The 22,892-nt window shown below is 43.0% G+C and overlaps 1 protein-coding gene across 1 annotated transcript in view; it reads left to right on the top strand.

The window, feature by feature from the left end:
- The window catches only part of LOC142578721 (rho guanine nucleotide exchange factor 17-like), a 247,716-nt gene that overhangs the window by 183,425 nt on the left and 41,399 nt on the right, over positions 1-22,892 (top strand). Inside the window, exons 5-12 of the mRNA XM_075688231.1 lie at positions 2,409-2,591; positions 5,999-6,115; positions 6,241-6,333; positions 7,742-7,918; positions 17,103-17,153; positions 17,264-17,373; positions 20,053-20,147; positions 20,941-21,053. Coding sequence (XP_075544346.1) covers positions 2,409-2,591; positions 5,999-6,115; positions 6,241-6,333; positions 7,742-7,918; positions 17,103-17,153; positions 17,264-17,373; positions 20,053-20,147; positions 20,941-21,053 — 939 coding nt within the window. The remainder of the gene's footprint in view (positions 1-2,408; positions 2,592-5,998; positions 6,116-6,240; positions 6,334-7,741; positions 7,919-17,102; positions 17,154-17,263; positions 17,374-20,052; positions 20,148-20,940; positions 21,054-22,892) is intronic.

The raw sequence follows: 22,892 nt of genomic DNA, 5'->3' as shown, positions 1-22,892 counted from the left end.
CCGCCGGTATGTTAAGCTGCCGTCATTCTGCTGTCTGAAGCTAATCTCGGTGCTTCCCAATTGATGGTGATGCACGTTTAAGTCACCAGGGAAGATCAAGGAGCCGGTGGGCGTCAGCAGTACGTTGCAGTGCGTGGCAGTATATTGTTAAGCTAAACCCCAGCCTTTTTGACTTCAGTGCGAATACAATGATGCCGGTGAGCCATGATGCTTACTCAAGAGTTGCAAGTACTGAATTGAGAGCATCCAGCACTTGCATTGCACTTTGCGTTGACGGAGTGTGCAGGTTATTCAAATAGCATTCGAAAAGTATTTATCAGAAACCGGAGCATCATAACCACTTGCCGGTCTTCTTCGGGCAATTTGTCAGGAACCCACGCTGTGCACTCTACAGCCGTGCGTAGCTGTATCACTTGACGTGGCTCCGGCTTTGGCTGTGGCACCGGCTGCGGCTTCGGTTGTGACATCGCCGTTGTTCTGGCTTTGGCTGTTGCTTTAGTAGTGCGGACCAAATTGTATTGTTCTCTGCCATGACCTTGTCAGATTTAGATTGAATTACGCCAGGCCTAGGGGGCAGAGGAGGAGGTGTTGTCGAATGAGGCCTACTCTTCACAGAGGCATCAGCGTTCTTCGAAGTCCGACGGCGTTGGGAACGTCGCTTTCTAACGGCCGCAACACCTTCCCGACGAGACGAATGGCCTCTCGCCATCTGCTTCGAGGTCGCCTTTTCCTTCTTCATTTTGGGGCAGTCCTTCGAGGAAACATCATGGGACCCAAGGCAATTGGTGCATTTGAGAACTGTGGCTGCACAAGAGTCTGCAGCGTGGGGCTCGTTGCAGCGTGAGCGAACTCTCGTGTTCTCGCACACAGCACTCACGTGTCCCAGCCGCATACATTGCGGCATTGCCGTGGCCTTGGGATGAATGGTCGCACAGGGTGCCTAAAGTGGTCCACCTTGACGTGCGAAGGGATAGTCTCGCCCTTGAAAATAATTTTCGCACAGCAGGATGTGCCAGGCGATTCGAAGTCGAAGTCGGAATGCCGAAGTCGCCATTCCCGGCAGAGGGACGGGGACGTCAACTTGCATTCGCGCCACGAACCATGCCGGCTCTCCAAAGGCCATTCGCAACTACACAAGAGGACTGATAGCGCCCCATGCGCAGAAGTTACTCTCTGGCACTCCTCCCTCAAGGCAACGCCGCGTCCAGATCATCTGGGCCCCTGGTCACTCGGGTCTGGCTGGAAACGAAGCCGCCCACGATGCCGCCCGAGCTCTCACACACCGGGCGCATCATCCTTCTCCTAAGTCTTCCGATCCTGACCAGCCCTCTGTTCTGCATCGCGGTCACGCGCGGGACCGAATGGTCACGTTCAGAGGAATCCTCTTCCACTACCGCAGAGAGCGGTTACGCTACTCCCCAGCACAGAAAACGCTGAATAAATCTTAATCCACCACCTGGCGACTACTTCAGACGCGAATTTTGCCGAACCCCGTGCTCTACAACCGCATTTACCCCTATGCATACTCCCCACTCTGCAAAGCGTGCGAGGCCCGCGCTGACCTCGATCACATTATCTGGCAATGTCCCAAAGCCTCACCCACCAACACCTACCGCACTAACACTACACGCATAATAACTACGGCCGAGCAGTGGGAGACTTTGCTGCTTAGCTTGGACCCGGAGGAGCAACTCTGGGCCATCCGGATGGCCGGAGACGCCGCCAGAAAGCAAGTACTGGCCGCCGTGTGAGGAAGGGGAGTACTGGGGATTAGTATCCCGACCCGCGCCACCCCTGGACCCCATCAGGGACATAATAAAGTTTTATATCTCTCCAAAGATGTACGCAGAAATAAGGAGAAAGCAGATGAGCTAGAGAAATAGCGTCCTGGCTCGCAAACACTTCCGTCGTATGGATAAGTAAATAACTACAGACAGGCTGCTGGATGTGTTGCAGAAGAATAGGTCTTATAAGGTTACATATAAGCAGTGGGTAACCATTATTGAGGACGAGAGGTTAACATGAACTAATCAACCATTCACGTAACTTTTTTACGGTCGTTTGAGTTGCCCGTTGTAGCGCTGGCGCGGAACTGCCGCGCATGTACAGGGACGCCTTCAAGACTTGTGAGAATACATAAGGTCGGAATGCAAAAAACGATCGCTTAAATATATAGGCTTATGTGCTAGTTTAAGAACCACAGGCAGTCGTACGTCGACCAATCAATCGATCACTCAGTGTATTCTTCAATCCGCTTACCAGTCGACCAATCAATCACTTTGGCGACGCGCATGACTCTGGCGTTCTCCGTTCCGATATATCCGATTTAGAGCAGTCGTTAATCATCGTGACTTGTTTGCCGAGTGCATCAGTAGGATGAGTGCGCGACTGTTCCCCGATCTTCGCAGAAGTACATGCGTCCGCTGAAGAGCCCGGACACTGCGGGCACGGTGGACAGCAGCTTGGTGGACGAGATCTTCTACATGATCCCCGAGATCCTGAGCCACCACGAAGCATTCCTCGAGGTGCTCCGCCAGAGGCTCTCCTGCTGGGACACCCGCCAGAAAGTGGGCGACGTCTTTGTCGAAGCGGTAAGCTATGGGTGGTCTTTCTCTTCCCAACATGCAAAGAAGATCGCGCGCCGTACACGACCAGGTTTATTGCAAGTTATATATATATATATATATATATATATGAGAGCAAACCCCCCCCCCCACCCTCTTCCTTTATTCCATCCGTTACCATGCCAGCCGGAGTAGCATGCCAAGCCTCTCGCTGGGCTAACCTCTTCCGATACCATTAAAGTTTTCCTCTCTACATTATGCAGCAACTCTGTACACGGCTATATATGTACATGGCTAGTAGCGGGGGAGGAGTATATGGAGTAGCTCTATACATGGCTATCTTTGATCGCCCTCTTACAAGCACTCGTTTTGGATGTGCGGTTTCGTACCGCAGACAAGTTGCAGTCGCTTTGGCAGGCCAGAATGCAATTAGGACGCTGCCATCGATGACGTTGCGTGCCGGGCTTGACGCGTTTTTCTGTGCGTGAAGATTTCTACATCGCGTCCTCTTTCGTTACTTGACAGATATAACTTCGAGTCCTTATTGCAGATAATCTGTCACCCGCGCGGGTATGCGCCCCATGTGCTCATTCTCAGTGGCGTAACTCGGCTTCCCGGCACCCGGTGTGGCTGCTCAGCATATCGCCCTCCCCCTCTCTTGCAGCTCCTTCATATTTCTGAACGCCCAGTTTAATGCGTACGCATTACATGACCCACGAGGCAGAAAAAGCAGTTTTTGTCTGCAACGATGTATAAAAAGAACGTCACCAGTGACGTCATCCGCGTATTGTATAACATCAATACTAATATAGAATTAAATTTTGAACAAGTTAGAGTAAGGTGACTTGAGCTGGAGTAAATTGACCGAAGGTGAACTTAAGTGGATTAAGTTTGGCACAAATTAGAGCAACGTGAAGTAAAGTGGATTAACGTTGGTACAAATTAGAGCGAAGGTAGACTATGTCGGATTAAAAGGACACTAAAGGAAAATATTAAGTTGACGTGCACTGTTTAAATAAAATTCCAGAATCCTTCCATCGCTTGTTTCGTGCCAAGAAAAGACATAGTTTACGAGAAAATTGTATCTGAAGGGTCCGAATACCTTTTATCGACATTCAACTCTCCCGCCATTCAACCGGGGGAGTGGGACGTTTCATATAAAGCCCCTCCATACACGTTTCCGCCGACGTGTATACGCTATCAACACCCTTTGCTGCCGTCGGTGATTAAACCAGCGCCCGACAGACGAAGGTACTGAACCAAGACAGAGCAGAGCGGTGGATTCGTCGCTGCAGTTGCTTTTTGGTCAAGTGGCGTAGGCCATTCGGGCATCCTGCGACATCACGTAGAAGTTGAATTCTCTGCTACTTGCAGTTTGTGCGAGTTTCGCGGGCCAGCAAAACCAGCGCAGCACTGCGCGATAACGAAACTACTGAAACGCTGAAGCGTGGGCGGCGCGGAGTCGAGCGAAAACGAAACGTTTCGACCGCCCGCGTCGTTGTCACGGCTAATTTGAATTAGTTCGTTTTTCTAAAAAGGAAATAGAGCTGAACAAGTAGCATTTTATTTCGTCTTATAATACAATGCAAGGATGTTTTCTGCAACGAGTGGTTCACTACTAGTGACAGAATTTGACTGAGGAGTGCTTTGGTCATCGTGCAAGTACTTGAATGTCCCGGGGGAGTCTCTAATCATGTGCTGCATTTACCTCAATTTCTCGATTATTAAGGCTCTGTTCGCGATAATATTAACGCCTTATAGATTCTGGAGCACTAGTCTGTCACTTTAGCTTGACTTAATATTTGCATTTGGTGTCCCTCTAAAGTTGGCACAAATTATGACAAGGCGATTAAGGTTTGTACTAATTAGAACAAGGTGGATTAAGGTAGAGTTGTGAAAGACACGTGACAATGTATGACGTCACGTATCATAGACATAACCAACTAACTATAGAAGTCATTATGCTTTCGCATTTAAATCACGTAAGAATAATTAAGTGGCTGTCAGTTCTTGCACAGCGAATGTGAAACAAATATTTAAAAGGCCAACGCTCCTATATTTGCCTGTAATTCACCATTTATTTCTGTGAAGATAAAAAAAAAAGACATATTGCGATGCCAGTTTGACATCTCACATTTTGCAAGCGTTCTAGAAAGGTTTACCGCATTCCCCTGCGAGCTTCAGAGAAAACAAAGGTCCTAGTGGCGCCCGCAAACCGCCGCTCAGCCTGAGCTACTCAGCGGCTGCTACTGGATTCTACTACAGTTACTACTGAATTCTACAGTTACTACTGGATTCCTTTATGTTTATGCATCTTTCTGCGAATTATTGGCTCTGCGACGCTCGCTGATTCAGGTTCTTGCATGGTTGCTGAATGGTATAGTGCCATTCGTCTTAGTCTAGGCCAGTTAATCCGGAAAAGTCTCCTTTGTTCTTTTTTTTTTTTCTGCCTATCTCCATCGCGCACTTTTCATATCACGCACTTTTCATTTGCTAAGTGCAGAAAGCGCCTTTTATTGTAGCTTCGTCGCTTAAGTGCACGCACAGGAACAACTGTATAGCCGCCTGCTAAGATTCCCTCCTGCGCGTACTGTACAAGACTTAGACACTCACTTCTGCGTCATAATTTATAACCGGCCAAACGGTCGTTTATATGCACTCAAACGAAAAGGGGCGTACAGTACGTAGAGTCGAAAGCATAATGGACGACGTCGCGAAGTTTTTGGTCCTTGAGAATACCGCGAGGACGCACTTTTATACGATCGCCATTTCGCAAAAAAAAAAAGAAAGAAAGATTGGCAAGCAGCGAATAGCGTTTTTACGGCGCACGCGAGCGCGACATCGCGGCAGCGTTGCACAATTGGTTGGCTTCACTGCCCGGCGCCGGCGTGGTGCCGGTCAGCCGGCTCTCCCGGCGCCACTTTAACTCTCATACGGCGAAACCTCGCTTCTTTAGCGGCAACAACTTTTGTGACATGTACGCGGAGTGAGTAGCGTAATATCGTATTATCGTTTTTGTTCGATGCATTGTGAACATTTAGTCCGTTTACGACCGTGCCTGCAAAATACCAACGTGTCATAGACACGCGTCACTGTAAAGCTGGAAGCAATAGAGCGGCGGGTCCACTTTGGCGATGCGCCGTAAAGCGATGTCGGCAGTTGTACTGCTGCCTCGCAACTAATCTTTGTGGGTTGTGCGTCGCTTTATCGAAAGTAACTTCAGTGCTGTATTAAGCTGACCTAAAAAAACGTTTTGCTGTTAATTTCATTTATTTCTTCTTGAAGGTACTTATTGTGCTGTCACTGCTTCATTTTTTGCTTTTCAAGGTAACATAATAATAATAATAATAACATCTTCATATAGAAAGAAGACGTGGACCTTGAAAGAGTTGTGATGTCTGACAGTTTGCATTCTCACTTTCCTTCTTTTGCAGTTCACTAAACAGCCTGTGATAGACACGTACACTGCATTTATCAACAACTGGAAGTCAGCGAAGGAGGCCATCAAGATGGCAACTCAGGCAAAGCCTGCCTTTGCCAAGTTTCTTGAGGTTGGTCGGTCACACATTATTGAATTGTAGCTGGTTGGCAATCAGCACTTGGGATGTTTTTGAAAGATGTAAAGCTGTCTTTGCATATTTTTGATGCCATTGGTACATGTTCTCCTGCTCCGCAGAACACATCGAGGGAGCACAAAGGAAAATTAGCCCTGGATGCCCTTCTTATCATGCCAGTGCAGAGGATACCTCGTTATGAACTTCTAATAAAGGTGACCATTCTCTTGCTTTGCTAAATGTAGGTGTCTATAAGGATAGCACATTATTGCATTGCATATGTCCAACTTGTGTTTACATGTGAAATGTTAGCAGCTGTGTAGCTGCGTTGACATAGTAAGCAGCTCTGGCATTCCAGAAAGTATATGAACGCTATGTGATGTTGCTTGTTTCATACAAATTGGTATGATGTGAAAGGGTAGAGAGTAACATCAACATACATTTTCTTGGTTTAGTGTACGTACGTAATGCATTTTGAATGTTCATATAAAATATGCCGACTATTTTGAAATTCTTCGCAGTGAGACCTTTAGGCATCACCATTCAAGGTTTATTTGTACTCCTGCTGTTCGTACTGATTATTTTAAGTATAGCTTCTTCCCAAGAGCTATCAGCAAATGGAATTCTCTGTCTGAAGATGCCTTCTCATCCTCATCGACTGAGTCATTTATAAAACACATCACTGACATCCTGATTTGTAACTGCTAATAGAATATTTTTGCCTATATGGGACTTGGTGCATTTGTTTATTAATAATTTTTTATATGTTATTTGGTGCTGTTAATTTTTACCTTGACCTGTTAGATATAAATGCAAATATATTAGTAATCATTGTTTTCCATAATGTTAACTTATAAATTTCTATTTGTTCCACTAGTGTTAATAACCTTGTGCAAGAGCTGGCAGTATCTGTAAATAAATAAAATAAATAAATAATGATGACAACAAGGGATAAGTTCTTTCCATCATGTGCATGTGCATAGTAGTATAGGTGACATGTAGAGACACACCTCTTTCTAGCATGAGGTCAAGATTTGTGCAGGATTCGAAAGGTAGCTGTGTACAAAGGTGCCCGAGAGTGTGCTCAGCATTGATTTTTGTTGCCAAATTGAAGCTTTATTATTGAGTATGTGCTTACTACTTACAATGCAGACTCACCATGTGCTGACCACATGCATTAGTTGGAGTTCAGTGAAGGTGGTTTTGCTTAAGTAGAAAGTGCACAAGATTGCTAGTGGACCTCTCTCTGCAAGTGCTTTCAAACCCAGAAATGTTGAAGAAATTGTAGTGCTGAAATGTACACAAGAGGTTGAGCAGTTGAGGATGATATCTAACAGAAGTATTAATGTGTGTTCATCTTGCAATGCTCTAAGTACTTTTAAAAACCACAAAAGGACTTACCAGGCAAAAAGAGCAGAGCATAATTAATAGGTGTTTCTTGTTTGGTGTGTCCTGTCATGGTTGTTGGTTGTACTTGGAGCATTACAAGGTGAACAAACGCCAACCAGTCCAATTTCTCACTGTATTACTGTGTGTGTAACCAGAAAATTTTCATTCCAATTTGGAAATTTGAAAAGCACTGAGTCACTGTGACAAATTTTCCCTGTTTTGTTACCTTTTCAGGAGCTGATAAAGCACACACAGCACGACCACCCTGATCACCAGCTGCTGGTACTGGCACAAAAAGAAGTGCATGAACTGGCTCTCAAGATCAACCGCATGGAGCGAGAGGCATTTCAGCATGAACAGATGCAGCAGAGGGTCCGTGATATTGAGCAGCTCATCGAGGGTGTCATTGATGTGAGTGCCTTCATGTTTATCAGAAATCTCTGGTTGTTTCACTGCACTCTAGTAGTAATGCAACAAAAGCCATGTAAGATAGCAGTTAGGCTTTACTGTAAAACTGAGTGAGCTAATAACAATCACCTTTCATTATGTGATCGTTATCATTAGAGCCAATTTTCCTGCAGTATAGCTTGAATGCTATATTCCACAACCTCTCCAGTGCTGCTGAAGTTCTTTGAAACAGCTAGCTGAAGGTGGCGCTAACTGTTTGAAAGGCGGTTCCAGATCCAGTTCCAGGCATGGAGTGCTTATCTAAGATGAGTGCCACCTTTCTCTTAGATCACTAGATATGTTGATTGACCTTCAAAAGCCACTCGCGGAATAGTTCTTGTATCATCCATGCGTTGTGGCTGCCACAGTAGTGTACTGGTATCCTGGTAGCACTGTGGAGGCAGTGGGAATTTTCTTATTTCCCAATGACAAATGCGGGACACTTGTACTACCGCGGTAGCTCAATTGGTAGCTCGCCGCGGTAGCTCAATTGGTAGAGCATCGCACGCGAAATGCGAAGGTTGAGGGTTAGGTTCCCACCTGCGGCAAGTTGTTTTTTCATCCACTTTAATTTCCATTAATTCATCGTTTCTTTATTTCATTTATTAAGCACAAGTAGTTTCCCCTATGTTGCCCTTGGTGTCAGTGTTTGTTGGCTTCTTATGATATCCCTTCCATGTTGGCGCACAAGAACAGTGAGGTGCAGCTTGCTGTTTTTTCCGCCCTTACACGTGTCTCCTTTGAGTGCATGCATCTTGGATGGCAACATCTGGAAGAACAGTCCTGTTTTATCGCCATTATATATGTGAGTGTTAGCGTAGTTGTCGAGGATGCGTGGCAATGTTTCCACCATCTACTTCTGCTTCACGTGCACCTCGAGTGAAGCTTCCTTGCTGGTGATGGCTTTGTAAACAATCCTGTGCCTCTCTTTGAAGCTCTGCAGCCAGTCGCCACCTTGCTAGAAGTCCATATTGTTGATGAGTAGGGCAAGCAGCTTCGCTTTTGTGGCCTAAAGTAGCTCGGTGATGGGCAAGTCGATGGCATGGACACCAAGAAACGACTTGTAGAGGGCCTCTTCCACTTCCTTATAGGCACTTTGTCGAACGCATTTGCACTCTTTGTCTACCAAGCAGTTTTCTTGGCCAAACTTCTCTGTCGAGCGGATGATAGTCAACAGCGTCAGTTGTGATAGTTTATACTTCTTCACCAAGTCACGCACTTCTTTACTGCCTTTGTAGCTCTTCACAATACTGCACTTTGTTTCCAAATCTATAGCAGTGCGTTTCCACTGGCAATGTTGTGCATTGCTGATGATCAGTGGCCAGATCAGCCATCTTCCATTTAAGCGGCGACTCAAACGAGGCGGAGAAACCACGTGGCTAGGAACGTCTTTGACGCAACCAACAAAGATGATCACGAGCGACTTAATCCGTTGGCTGAACTGCGCTGAATATTTTTTACAGCAAAACTGTATACCTCTACCCCCAGATGCATTTGTCGTGTCCGTGGGCAAAAACTTAGCCTAGCATAGCGGGAGGCATGTCCCGCTGGGTTCCATGCAGCACTATCAGATGGCTTTCACCTCCGCACATCCACGGCAGCGCGGGCCATGTAGGGGAAAAAAAAAAGAAAGAACTGGAAAGCTCGGCTTCGTGCGTAGTGTTTGTTGCAAGCACTTTCCGGTAAAGATTACAGTTGCATAAGCTGCACTTGCCGGAAAGTGGCAACTGTAACATATACAAAGCAGGAAATGACATAATTGCACTTTCCTATGTAAAAGAAGGACCAGATTAGCAACTGATTTTATTTGTGTTCTGATGATTTTATTTGTGCCCTGCTATGGAGAGGCCACGCATAGTTGCGACTCCCAAAGAACAGTGTGAACACGATGAGCGGCAACGGGGACAGCAACATCAATATGCGCAATGGCGTCGTGCTCAGACTAGGTGGGATGCAGCGGTTCCTGCCCAAAGCAAGCGACACACAGTTAGGACAGCTGAAGAGCAACGTGAATATGATGAGTAATAAAAAGAACAGCAACATCAATAGGCACACTTGTGTCGTAGGAAGGCTCGGCACGACCCTGTTCAAGGCTATGTCACATTGGCCTATCGAATCAGGTGATACCACTGCTTCGCTGGCCAATCACCTTCACAGTGTGGATTGGAGCCTATTTTTTCTTTTAGTCTTTTCAAGGATTTTGCATTCCATTAGCTTTTGGCAGGAGCAACCAGCAGCCAGGTTTCATCGTTATAAATGATAATGTGGAATGGGGGTATTGTAGTAAGCAGATTATTTCACCATAGAAAACATATGAAAGTTAACGGTACAGCAGCTTCTCATTGTTATAACCCATATCGTGTTAAAACCGGTATCATTATAAGTGGGATCAACTGTACAAGTTAATGTGTTGTCCAAGTCTTCTTTCCATTCCATGTGTTTTGCACTAGTTTAACTTATTGATGATGTACCAACTAGCCCAAACATCTGCCCTTCTGGAATCTATAAATACAACACTAGAATAATACCTGTTTTCATTGTCATTGTAGCGCTGCTAAAAACTGTGCCCACTGATTTCTGATCGAGTGGTGTAACTGGACATTATTTATTTTGTTTGTTAGCACTGAATGCTATGAACAGCCAAACTAAGCCCCAGTCTGTGCAAAATGTGTGCGCTCAAGCCAGTGGAAAGTAAATGGTGGCCAATTTTTTAGTTCTCTGAAATAAGCCTTGCACAGCCGTTTTGTACTGACTGTGCATGCTTCTTGAGGGACGTACAGGTACAGACAAGGCAACAGCATCATTACCTGAGTCACAAAACGAGGCTTTCTTGGTGTTTACAGAAGGCCAGTAGGTAGCCAGAACAAACATGCTTGGGAAACCAGGGTTTCCACGAACAACATTTTAGGGTTTTACGAGCAGCCAGAACGAATCTGACCGCGTCCCCTCTTCGGTGAATTTTTACATTACAGTTTGAATTTAACAATTAAAAACTTACACCACATCTCTACTTTGTCAGTCCTCGAAAAAAAGAAGAACGTCGTGGCAGCATCGTTCAATATTAATTGCTGTGCGATTCACAGGCCCACAGTGTTCATGCTGGACATATTTCATTAGCTTGCAGGGCAGTCTGAATGGGAATAGACTTGTATGTCTTACAAGCTGAAAGCAAGTTTCTGGCTTGTAAGACGTACAAGCAACTTTCTACTAACACCACCTGCTGCAACACCACCTGCTGCAACACCACCACCACCACCACTAGCAACTTTCTAATCTAGCGACGTATGACAATGGCCGTTGGCGTATTGTAAGGGCATGCAGCGTGTATCTGTGATAAAGGCTTGCTGATTTTGTCACAGAGGGGGGTTCTGCGGCACTCTGGGAAGGCAGGTAGGGTTCCCCAAGGTCAGAAAGTTTGGGAAACCCTGCTCTAAGCCATCCTTTTGGCTTCCAAAGAAAGCACTTGTATGGGCTCCTCACTGCATGATGTATGCTGTCTCCATTTTTATTTCTGTGTAATAAATTTTTCATCTTAACCTGGCTGAAATGAAGTATGGCTGAACAAATTTTGAATTTATTTAGTTATATCTAAAAATTCATTATTGTACATGTTTCTTATATCGAGGTTTGATTGTATTAGACGCACTGACAGAGGCACAAGAGCATAAATGGTTTTGCGGCACTTTAGAAATGGAAAGGCCGGACAGGCCGCCAATGGAAACTGACCCTTGCAATGTTTAACACCCAAACCCTCTCGAGTGAGGCTAGCTTAGCAGGACTCTTCGAAGAACTATCAGACATTGTTTGGGATATTATCGGCCTTAGTCAGATTAGAAGAACTGGTGAGGCTTACACATTGCTCAATAACAGCCATGTCCTCTGCTATAGAGGTCTCCCAGATAAAAAGCAATACGGGGTAGGATTCCTAATCCATAAAGACATAGTGGGCAACATTGATGAGTTCTACAGCATCAACGAGAGGGTAGCAGTAGTCGTAATCAAACTCAATAAAAATTATAGATTAAATCTGTATCATAAATGCAAAAATAGACCATTTAACCAATCTCTTAAGCTTCGCTAAAAGAAGTTTTGCACCTTACTGACATATCTACTTAAACAAGCGCAGAAAACTTACTATAAAAATGTAATAAATCAAACCGGGAACGATTCCCGGAAACAATGGCAGATACTTAATGCGTTTCTGAATAAGAATCCTACTAGGAATATAATAAGGAAAATTCAAGAAAAAGATTGCATACTTACAAACCCTGAAGATATTGGATGCGCATTCAGCAACTTTTATGCTACGGTGCCTCATATCCCTGGCGGTAATGACACTCCCATGTCGCGCTTGTCACAACAATCATTTTATCTCTTCCCAACTACACCCAGTGAAGTTCGCGCAACAATTATGGATCTTAAAGATTGCAGTCCTGGTTTAGATTTCATATGCTCGTATCATATCAAAGAAATTGTTGACAGCATATGTGAAGCTTCCAGTCATATTGTCAATTTAATCTTTATTTTTCTAGTGACTTGAAAAGATCAAAAATAATTCCTGTGCACAAAATAGGAGACGTCACCTTACTAGCAAACTACAGGCCCATATCCATCTTGCCGTGTTTCAGTAAAGCAATAGAAAAACTAATAGAACAGCGCCTATCTAACTATTTGGAGAAGTTCCAACTATTAACACCAAGAAAGTTTGGTTTTCGCGCTGGATATTCTACTAACCTAGCTTTAATCACCCTCACTGACAAGATCAAAGTGGAAATTGATGGGGGCAGATTCATAGGGTCTGTATTTATTGATTACTCGAAAGCATTCGATTCCCTTATCACTACATTCTCTTTACTAAACTCAGCGCATATGGCATAACAGGTCCATCTTTGGAGCTACTGCGAAGTTATTTACATGACAGACAGCAACAGCTTTGCATTTCAGGAGTGCTGTCTGACAGAAAAATAATTAACACTGGCGTTCCACAGGGGTCCATACTCGGTCCCATCTTATTTCTAATCTTCATTAAGGATTTCCCGGACTGCCTAACTTCTACAGAATGTCTTTTGTAAGTGGACGGCACCACTATTTACACTTCCCATAACGACATCTTTACGCTAACTGAGCGTTTAAATGATGAACTAAATAATATCAGTAGTTGGTGGAAAAAATGTAAATTGCTAATTAACCCTCAGAAAACAAAGGTTATGGTTTTTAGTTCACACAGTAAACCTCTATCTAACCTTCCACCACTGTACATAGCTTCTCACCCAATATTACCATCTAATGAGTGTGCATTTTTAGGTGTTCAATTAGACTCCTTTCTAAAGTTTAATTTGCATGTCAGCTTCATAAAAAAAAGGCTGCTTATGGTATTGGGGTGCTTTTAAAGGCCAGACAGTACTTTCAAAAGTACACTCTCCTGACATTGTATTATGCCTTCATTTATAGCCATTTAAATTACTGTATGAGTTCTTGGGGTCTTACATATTGCTGTCATATAGCTCCCTTACAGCACATCCAAAATAACGCTGTCCGTATCATCGCTTCAGCTCCTTATAGCGCTCATGTTACCCCCATCTACACTGAGTTAAGTATCCTCACAATAAATAAAATTATCTGGTACAACCACAGCATCGTTATTTACCACCTTCTTAAAAACCCACAATTACATTATACCATTGGCAGAAATAGTCTTGCTAATCCTAACACTACCAGGTTTTCTTTACAAGATAACCTTTTACTTCCAAAATCACGCAGCAACTATGGCAAACTAACTGTTGGTTTTGCTAGCATGAAAATGTGGAATAATTTACCTGCTCACGTGAAATCCTCACCTACATTATTGTCATACCAACGTTCACTGAGAGCTTATATTAATGCCTTATAAACTGCATCTATTCTTTGAAGTATTTTTATGTTGCTTATTATGCACATTTTTTTAATGTTGTGATGTGTTGCCATAGGTTTTATTACTCTAACACTGGTAGAAATTGTGTAATCTGTTCTTTGTTTATAACCGCAACTGACGCCTTTTTATTTATATATTATTACATAACTAAGAACAAGAGGTCCCGCTGCAGTTTCTAACTGTGGGACCTCTTTCTGTATAACTTCTACTGCATATATGTGCCACTAATGAATGAAGCAATAAACTTGAAACTTGAAAGGCAGTACAAGCCTACGCTCCAACAGCCAACCATGACGATGAAGAAGTGGATCAGTTTTATGAAAATGTTGAATTAGCGATGAGAAAGGTGCAAACGCGGTATGCAGTAGTAATGGGGGACTTCAATGCAAAAGTGGGGAAAAAGCAGGCGGGTGAACAGGCAATTGGCAACTACGGTGTCAATTCTAGAAACGCTAGAGGAGAGATGCTGGTAGAATTCACAGAAAGGAATAAACTAAGAATAATTAACACTTTCTTCAGGAAATGTAACAACAGGAAATGGACTTGGAAGAGCCCTAATGGTGTAACAAGAAATGAAATTGACTTCATACTTCTGCGTATCCCAGCATAGTGCAGGATACAGAAGTGATAGGTAAGGTAAAGTGCAGTGGTCAAAGGTTAGTGAGGGCTAGGATTCATCTTGATTTGAAGAGAGAAACAGTTAAATTGTTCAAGAAAAAACAGGTCAACTTAGAGGCAGTAAAAATAAAAGCAGACAAATTTAGGCTGCTACTTGCAAACAAATATGCAACCTTAGAACAGAGAGATGATGATGATGATGACATAGAGGTGATGAATGAAACTGTAACGAGGCTGGCTTCAGAGGCAGCAGTTGAAGTGGGAGACAAGGCACCAAAGCAAGCAGTAGGCAAGCTCTCCCAAGTAACAAAGGATCTAGTAAAGAAACAACAAAGAATGAAAGTGTCCAATTTGCAGAACTGTCAAAACTGATCAACAAAGTGAAAATAAGTGATATTAGAAATTATAAAGTGAGAAAGACTGAAGAAGCCATTAAATATGGATGCAGCCTGAAATTAGTGAGAAGGAAACTTGGCATAGGACAAACCAAGATGTATGCACTAAAAGATATGCAGGGTAACATCATCAGCAATCTCGAAGGTATAATAAAAGCAGCAGAAGAATTCTATACTGACGTTTACAGTACCCAGAGGACTCGGGAGCACTCTATTCGAAACAATAATGAAAAGTATACAGAAACTCCTCCTATAACTATAGATGAGGTCAGAAAGGCCTTGCAAGGCATGAAACGGGAAAAAGCAACAGGAGAGGATGGAATAACAGTCGATTTAATCAAAGATTGAGGAGACGTAATGCTAGGAAAACCTGCGGCTCTCTATGTGAAGTGTCTATCAACTGCTAGGGTCCCAGAAAACTGGAAGAATGCAAACATTATACTAATCCACAAAAAGGGCGACGTTAAAGAACTAAAAAATTATAGGCCCATTAGCTTACTCCCAGTATTATATGAAATATTTACCAAAATAATCTCCAATAGAATAAAGGCAACACTGGACTTTAGTCAACCAAGAGAACAGGCGGGCTTCAGGAAAGTTACTCTACAATGGATCACATCCATGTCATTAACAAGGTTATCGAGAAATCCGCAGAGTACAATACGCCTCTCTATATGGCTTTCATAGATTACGAAAAAGCATTTGATTCAGTAGAGATACCAGCATGCAGTCTTAGAGGCGTTGTGTAATCAAGGAGTACAGACCGCTTACGTAAATACTGTGGAAAATATCTACAGAGATTCCACAGCCACCTTAATTCTACACAAGAAAAGTGGGAAGATACCTATATGAAGAAAGGGGTCAGACAAGGAAACAAAATCTCTCCAATGCTATTCACTGTGTGCTTAGAAGAAGTATTCAAGATATTAAACTGGGAAGGCTTAGGAGCAAAGATCGACGGCGAATACCTCAACTACCTTCGGTTTGATGATGACATTGTTCTATTTAGCAACAATGCAGATGAGTTACAACAAATTATTGAGGACCTTAACAGGGAGAGGGTAAGAGTGGGGCTGAAGATTAATATGCAGAAGACAAAGATAATGATAAATAACCTGGCAAGGGAACAAGAGTTCAAGATCGCAAGTCAGCCTCTAGAGTCTGCGGAGGAGTATGTTTACCTAGGTCAACTAATTACAGGAAACCCGGATCACGAGAAGGAAATTCACAGAAGAATAAAAAGGGGTCGGATCGCGTACGGCCGTCATCATTAGCTCCTGACTGGGAGCTTACCGTTATCATTGGAGAGGAAAGTATACAATCAATGCATTTTACCGGTGCTGATATGCGGCGCAGAGACTTGGAGGCTGACAAAGAAACTTGAGAACAAGTTAAGGACCAGGCAAAGAGCGATGGAACGAAGAATGCTAGGCATAACTTTAAGAGACAGAAAGCGAGCAGTTTGGATCGGAGAGAAAATGGGTATAGACAATATTTTAATAGACATTAAGAGAAAAAAATGGCACTGGGAAGGTCGTCTAATGCGCAGACTAGATAACCGTTGGACAATTAGGGTGACAGAATGGGTACCAAGTGAAGGGAAGCGCACTAGAGGACGGCAGAAGACTAGGTGGTGCGACGAATAATTAAATTTGCGGGTGCTAGTTGGAATCGGTTGGCGCAAGACAGAGGTAACTGGAGATCGCAGGGAGAGACCGTCGTCCTGCAGTGGACATGACTAGGCTGATGATGATGATGATGATGATGATGATGATGGTGATGATGATGATTATAAATGGAATGGTGTCACAAAGGGCCCCACTACTGACGTCAGAGGCTCAATATGATTAAGGTTCACAGCTATATGACTTCACTCGTGTCAATGACAGTTGATGCCGTTCATGTTTATTTACTTAAATAACACGGCAAGCTAGGCGAGGAGCACCCTTTCACCCATGTAAGCGTCACTTTACACGTGTTTACATTTTCCATATTTTTTAGTCACTTGCTTCAAAAGATAAACCAGTTGTTAGTTTGTGCTTGTATCGTGTACTTCCTTTTGTCTTTTGTCTGGGTTGCGCTGCTCACCCCTAGGAATATATTTACTTAATCATCATTTCATTTCTACAAATTCATCACATGCATTCGTGTTTGTCATACTTTTCGTGCACAGTTCAATTTGGGAAAAGCAGCCTTAATGTTTACCTGTGCTTCCTCTCTTTAGCTCGTCCAGCCAGATCGGACATTCATTCGTTATGACTTTGTGACAATACCCGTGAGTAATTTGCTTTCTTATTCTTCATTACAGATGCCTATTTGCACTGAACTCACCAGAATTAATAGCCAACAATGCCTAAGGGTGTTTTCACTATCTGTACTTTACAGGGTGGCCTCGGCACAAAAAAAGACAGATGCCTTTTCTTGTTTTCTGACCTTTTGTTGATCACAAGCATCAAAAGAAAGAGTGGGACGATGCGGAAAACATCACCTTCTTCGTGAGTTTTCTGTTTTTATTTCTTTTTCAAATAACTTGTGCACATGCGCTTGATTACTTGCTTATTCGTAAATTTATTAAGTGATTAAGGAGAACAGTGGCCAAAAACAGTCAGCATTTGCTTGTCTGAAATGATTAACTATAACGAATGACCACACACTGTAGACCTGATGGAGGCTGGCTTGATAAGTGCCATGCTGAAGTTAAGGTCATGGTTTGTCTCTTGTGATAGAAGGTATCATTCTTCTACACATTCTTGCAAATTGTTGCGCTGACCTTTAGTGGTGTGTTCACTACAGAAAAATACCTAGATGGGTCCACATTTCTGAGAAATAACAGTGAGGATCATGGGCAGTGCCAGAAACTTCATTTAATATAGAGCGTAATGTTGTATTCTGCCACAACATTGATAGAAGCATGTTGTAACATGCTCATGTAACTTGATGTTCGTTTAGATGTGTTATAACATACATGGAATAACTTGTACAAGCTGCCTAAGAGCACATCATACATTTGGTTACATAAATTTACTTTTACAGTACTACATGTTACTTCAGCATGCTTTTAGTTTGAAGAGTTGCAGTAACTATTGGTTCAGTGATTGTAGTTGTGTAGATTATGGTAAGCCACCTTATGCTGTGTATTCATTTGTTAGTGATAATAGCCTCACTTCAGAAAGCAATCACTTTCTTGAACAGGCTATATTTGAATTAATTGTGTGAGCAGCATGCCCATTGTGTACAAATAAAAACGAACTGGACAAATCGCATAGGGATAATAAATATGGAGGTTTTTAGCACCTGTCATCATGGACAAAGGAAACCTCTTCAAAGCACGTAAACAGGAAGGCTTGCATGGATGGAAGTCAAATAATTGCGGCATTAATTTTCATCTCTAAAGAATGATGTATCGTGCAAAGAAGTTGAAATCAGTTGTGCCATAATTTCACTGCACTCAGCCACAGCCCTCTAACCTTGCTGTTCACATTTGGGTCATGCTGTTTGCTTTTAATCTGTCTGCACTAGTGCTGTAACACCGTACTATACATGTGATGAGCTTGTGTGTTACATAGCACTAAAATCTTCAATTTGACAGGGGTTTCCTGAGTCTAATAAATTAATGATGGTACTGTCTGAAATGAGGCATCAGCGCCAAGTGCAGTTGCTGAAAAGAAGAGGCAAGTAAGCCTAATGGGTAAACAAGTTGATTTGTTTTTACGCTGAGCAAAGTAAAATACATATATGAAAGAATAGGCTCAGCATGGTGATGAACTGCAATACCAAAGAAAGCTATATTGCTGTCATAAATTAAAAACTAAAGCAATTGTCACAAAGAACAATTAGCACCTTTAAAGGGCCCCTCACCAGGTTTGGTCATTTTCGGTTATCGCACAAGCGCAGAGCCTACATTGTGCGATAACAATCGTGTCTGCAAAGTATTACATCGCTATGCGCTGCAGATAGATCTGAAATTTCAATCCGAATGCCGTTTCCCTCGTCACTCGCGGCCTCCACGCTCCAAGCTGAGCGGTGATGTAATGGTGCCCCTGTGCCTACATAATCGTGTCTGCAGTGTGACGTCGCTTGTGGTGACACATGACTTCGAGAATTATTCAGTACATCTGTTCTCTGTGTGATCTGTTGCTTGAATTGACAAATTGAAGCTTAGAGAAATAATAAAACACGTAAACGGAATGTCTGCATGTCTTCTGTTTTACTTTGGACCGAAGCAAGAGAGATGTACTTAATAATAATAATATTTGGGGTTTTACGTGCCAAAACCACTTTCTGATTATGAGGCACGCCGTAGTGGAGGACTCCGGAAATTTTGACCACCTGGGGTTCTTTAACGTGCACTTAAATATAAGTACACGGGTGTTTTCGCATTTCGCCCCCATCGAAATGCGGCCGCCGTGGCTGGGATTCGATCCCGCGACCTCGTGCTCAGCAGCCCAACACCATAGCCACTGAGCAACCACGGCGGGTCGATGTACTTCCGTTTCATCTGCTTGTTCCCACGGTCTTGCGGTCATGTGCGCAGGTACCGAAACTATGCCATTCTCTACCGTGTTCCAGCCCGTGATCATGCCCTGCGATCCGCTTGTTCTGCCTCAGTATTTGTGTAGCACTGAATTATACCGCTAGCCATGTTTCCTTGTGCACAGCGCGCAGTATCGTGCGCTGCGCGAACGAGACAACAGCTTGTGCACAACACCGTTGGCGGAAGTGCGAAGCGCCGAAAAAAAAAAGCAAGGAGAAAAAAAAAAGTGAAGGCGGGGCCCATGACATATGTGTCACGCGATCCTCAATGTCTGGCATGGGAGAACGCAGGGAAGGAATTTCGCTTGGGAAGGCTCGACGGTGCGAGCGGAGAGGGAGTCTCGTTATGCACTGGAGCTTGCCTGCTGAAATCATGGGTTCATGGCACTGAAATATTTCTGTCTCGCCTATTAATGAGCCGACGAAAAATTTTTGCGGCAGAACACTCCCTAGAGGAGACGTAACAGCTTCCAGCGTATAACCAAAATTTGTTATGGGGCCTGGTGAGGGGCCCTTTAAGGTAAGAACAATACAGAAGTGTCAAGAAGTTGAGTATGTTATCACAGAATGGAGAGCTAATGTTATTACTATGGACACACATGAGCGTGCATCGAAAAATATACGTATTTGCTTTTGTGCAGGAGTTCTCCAGCTGGTTTTGGTTTCTCTGTGTTTGATATGAACAAGTACAAACTGCTTCTTAGGTTTTCTCTAGACAACCTGGACATCTTAAAATGTGAGTTCCTATTTCTTTTCTTCCTTTTTATTTGCAGCAAGTATTGTTATAGCTAGCAGAAGAAAACATGAACATACTTTCATCTTGAGTGCTTCACTTTGCTCATGCCAGCACTTCTGGTAGTGCTACCATGTTAATTTTAGTTTTGAGCTAAATATGCTTATGGTGCCTTTTGAAGGCTGAGGAAATTGGAGAAGCTAAAGTTACATCTATGTATAACTATAATGGCAGCATTCTTAAAGGGTGCAAGTGCATCAGATTGACAACTTTAGATTGGTGGTATTATAACTTTGGGAATGCCAAGGTGATGTTCTGTTGTAGTAGATTGGTGTGTAATTACATATTATGTAAATATTGTGAGATCGTCAAGGCGACACTTTTACGTTTAGATGCACTGAGATGCTTAGGGGGTGATGAGCTACCTGTACTTGTTTGAAGGTTTAAATGTGCAAGGGTGTGAAGTTGGGCTAGTTGGTTTGGTGTCGAAATTTTAAAGCACTGTTTCTTAACCTGGCATTATTCAAGAATGTAATATGTAGCAAAGACAGGAATTGCAGGCATGACAGACCCAAACATAGTGCCTATGTCATCTGCCCTGATTCTTGCTGTTGAGCTGTCATCTACTCTGCTTTTAGAGGGCCTGTCACGCTTTGAACTTATGTGATTGTATTGTGAATACATTTGAAAGTCTTACCTGCTTTAGTAATAATAAACAGGAAATTACATTCACCAATAATTACTATTGAAGATGGATGTCATTCTGTTGTCAATAAAAGGTGATATTGCCTTTCAGCTGCTGATGTAGGACTTAAAAGGGCTATACGAGAAGCAGAAAATTTGGAAGAGGACATGTCTGTTATAACACAGATATCTGAGCTTGCCTCTCGACTGAACTGCGCTCATCAGGTGAAAAAAAAAATAATAATTTTCAATTGTGGAAATCAATGGTGGTTCAATATTGGAAATGCTTAAATGATTTATGTACACTGCCTAGGTCCACAATATGCACATGTTCTGGTTGAATACCACGCTTGAGTGCAGTGCATTCCAATTCCTTGCATCATAAATCAGAAGCACAGTTTATCTGTGACAATGGTGTATGGGAAAAGCAGTTTTCTCAGTGAAACATATGGTGGCACAGCCTAGAAAAATAAAATGCCCATTGCAGAGAGAGCAGAGTGCTGACATATTTTGCCGTCCTTGTGATAGATAGATGGCACGGCTGTTCCTAATGCATAATAAATCTACACATTCTGGACCTGGCATTGCCAGCATACAAGGAAAAATTCTGATTTATTCAGGAGGAAGCTGTAGTTGCTGAATCAAAGTATGGCATTAAATAAAACCCACCACAAAAGTCAATTTTTGGGTAACTTTTAGCCCGAACAAGCAAGCAACCATTGTGGCTTAAAGGGCTGCTTATAACATGCTTCTATTTTGATGCAACATTCTGCATGCAGTCACATCGCAAAGCACCTTTCTATTTGATGTGCCCTTAGTATCTTCACATGTGTGCATTTAATTATTAACGCTGCATGTCAACATGGCAACTTACAAAAGTTTAGATTGTTACAAAAGTCACCTGGTTATGCACGCTATTATCTGTGAAGTGTGCTTTTCTTAACTGCATTGTGGCCATTTTGTTTGGAAAGGAGTGTTTCAGTGCCGTGTGTCTGCATGGTACTGGCTTGGTTGGCATGGTCTGAACATTTGGTCAAGTTCTCTTAAATGAAATTTGGCAAATCGGCTCATGTCATAATTTATTGACACTTGAAATTCCTAAAAGGTCCCCATTCTTGCGCCAATAATACTACTTCATTTAATTTGAACCTTAGAATCATACGAAAAAATCTTCTGGTCCTGCCAAGGTTGAAATAGAAGTTGACTGCCTACAAAAATTGGACCAATAAAGGTTCTAAAATTTCAATAGTAGAGGCGCATTCTTTGTAGTTTGCCACTTAATATTTATTAGGGGTTGCCAATACCGAATAGCAGATTTCAAATCCAATATCAAATTGAATGAAGAAAAAAAGCTGAATATCGAATATCAGTAAAATTGACTTAAACATTTATGTTTCCACATTTTGTGCAATAAACACAGTGCCGCACATGCTCAGGAGGTTAGGTACTTGTGAATTGAGATGCGTAGTATGTTCTACTCTTATGAAAGGGAACACCAAATTAGCATGCCTGCACTGATAACAACTCAGTTCATATACGAAAGTCTGGAAAATATTTTTTGTCGATGCAATATCTGTCAAATAGAATTAAGTGCTTTTTTTTCCTTCAGTAGCTGAACGAATAACAAAGTTGTCCTAAATAACAATGGGGTTTTCAGTTTAATAGTGGGCCATACTTGGCTCGACGACAGTCTTCTGTTGCTTAAAAAGTATTGCTTTCTAGTTTTTTTCCAACAAACAGGAGGGTTTTCCCATCTTTTTGGCAGGTTGTTTCTGTGGGTTATCGTCAGCATGTTATATAAGGCCAATATGTGCGACAGACAAAAGTAGGGAATGCACACCAGATCACTCGGCACCGCTTCGCGCAGTGATCGGCGCCACACTCGTTGACCGTGATCGGCACCACCAAGGTTCTCAAATTGGGAGGCCCAGGGCGAGTGACCGGCCGCGAAATCATGCGTACGAGTTAGACTGAGAGCCGTTGAAGTGGCGTTCAGGTCCGCAGTCAACCAGCCGTGAGCACGCGTGCCAACTTCGTCTGTGTGCTTGCGTGTAGTCAGAGAGG

This window comes from Dermacentor variabilis, chromosome 4 (assembly GCF_050947875.1).
Source record: "Dermacentor variabilis isolate Ectoservices chromosome 4, ASM5094787v1, whole genome shotgun sequence".
NCBI classification, from domain to species: Eukaryota; Metazoa; Arthropoda; class Arachnida; order Ixodida; family Ixodidae; genus Dermacentor; species Dermacentor variabilis.
Note: the sequence above shows the minus strand (reverse complement) of the source record. Positions and strands in the feature narration are given on the sequence as shown.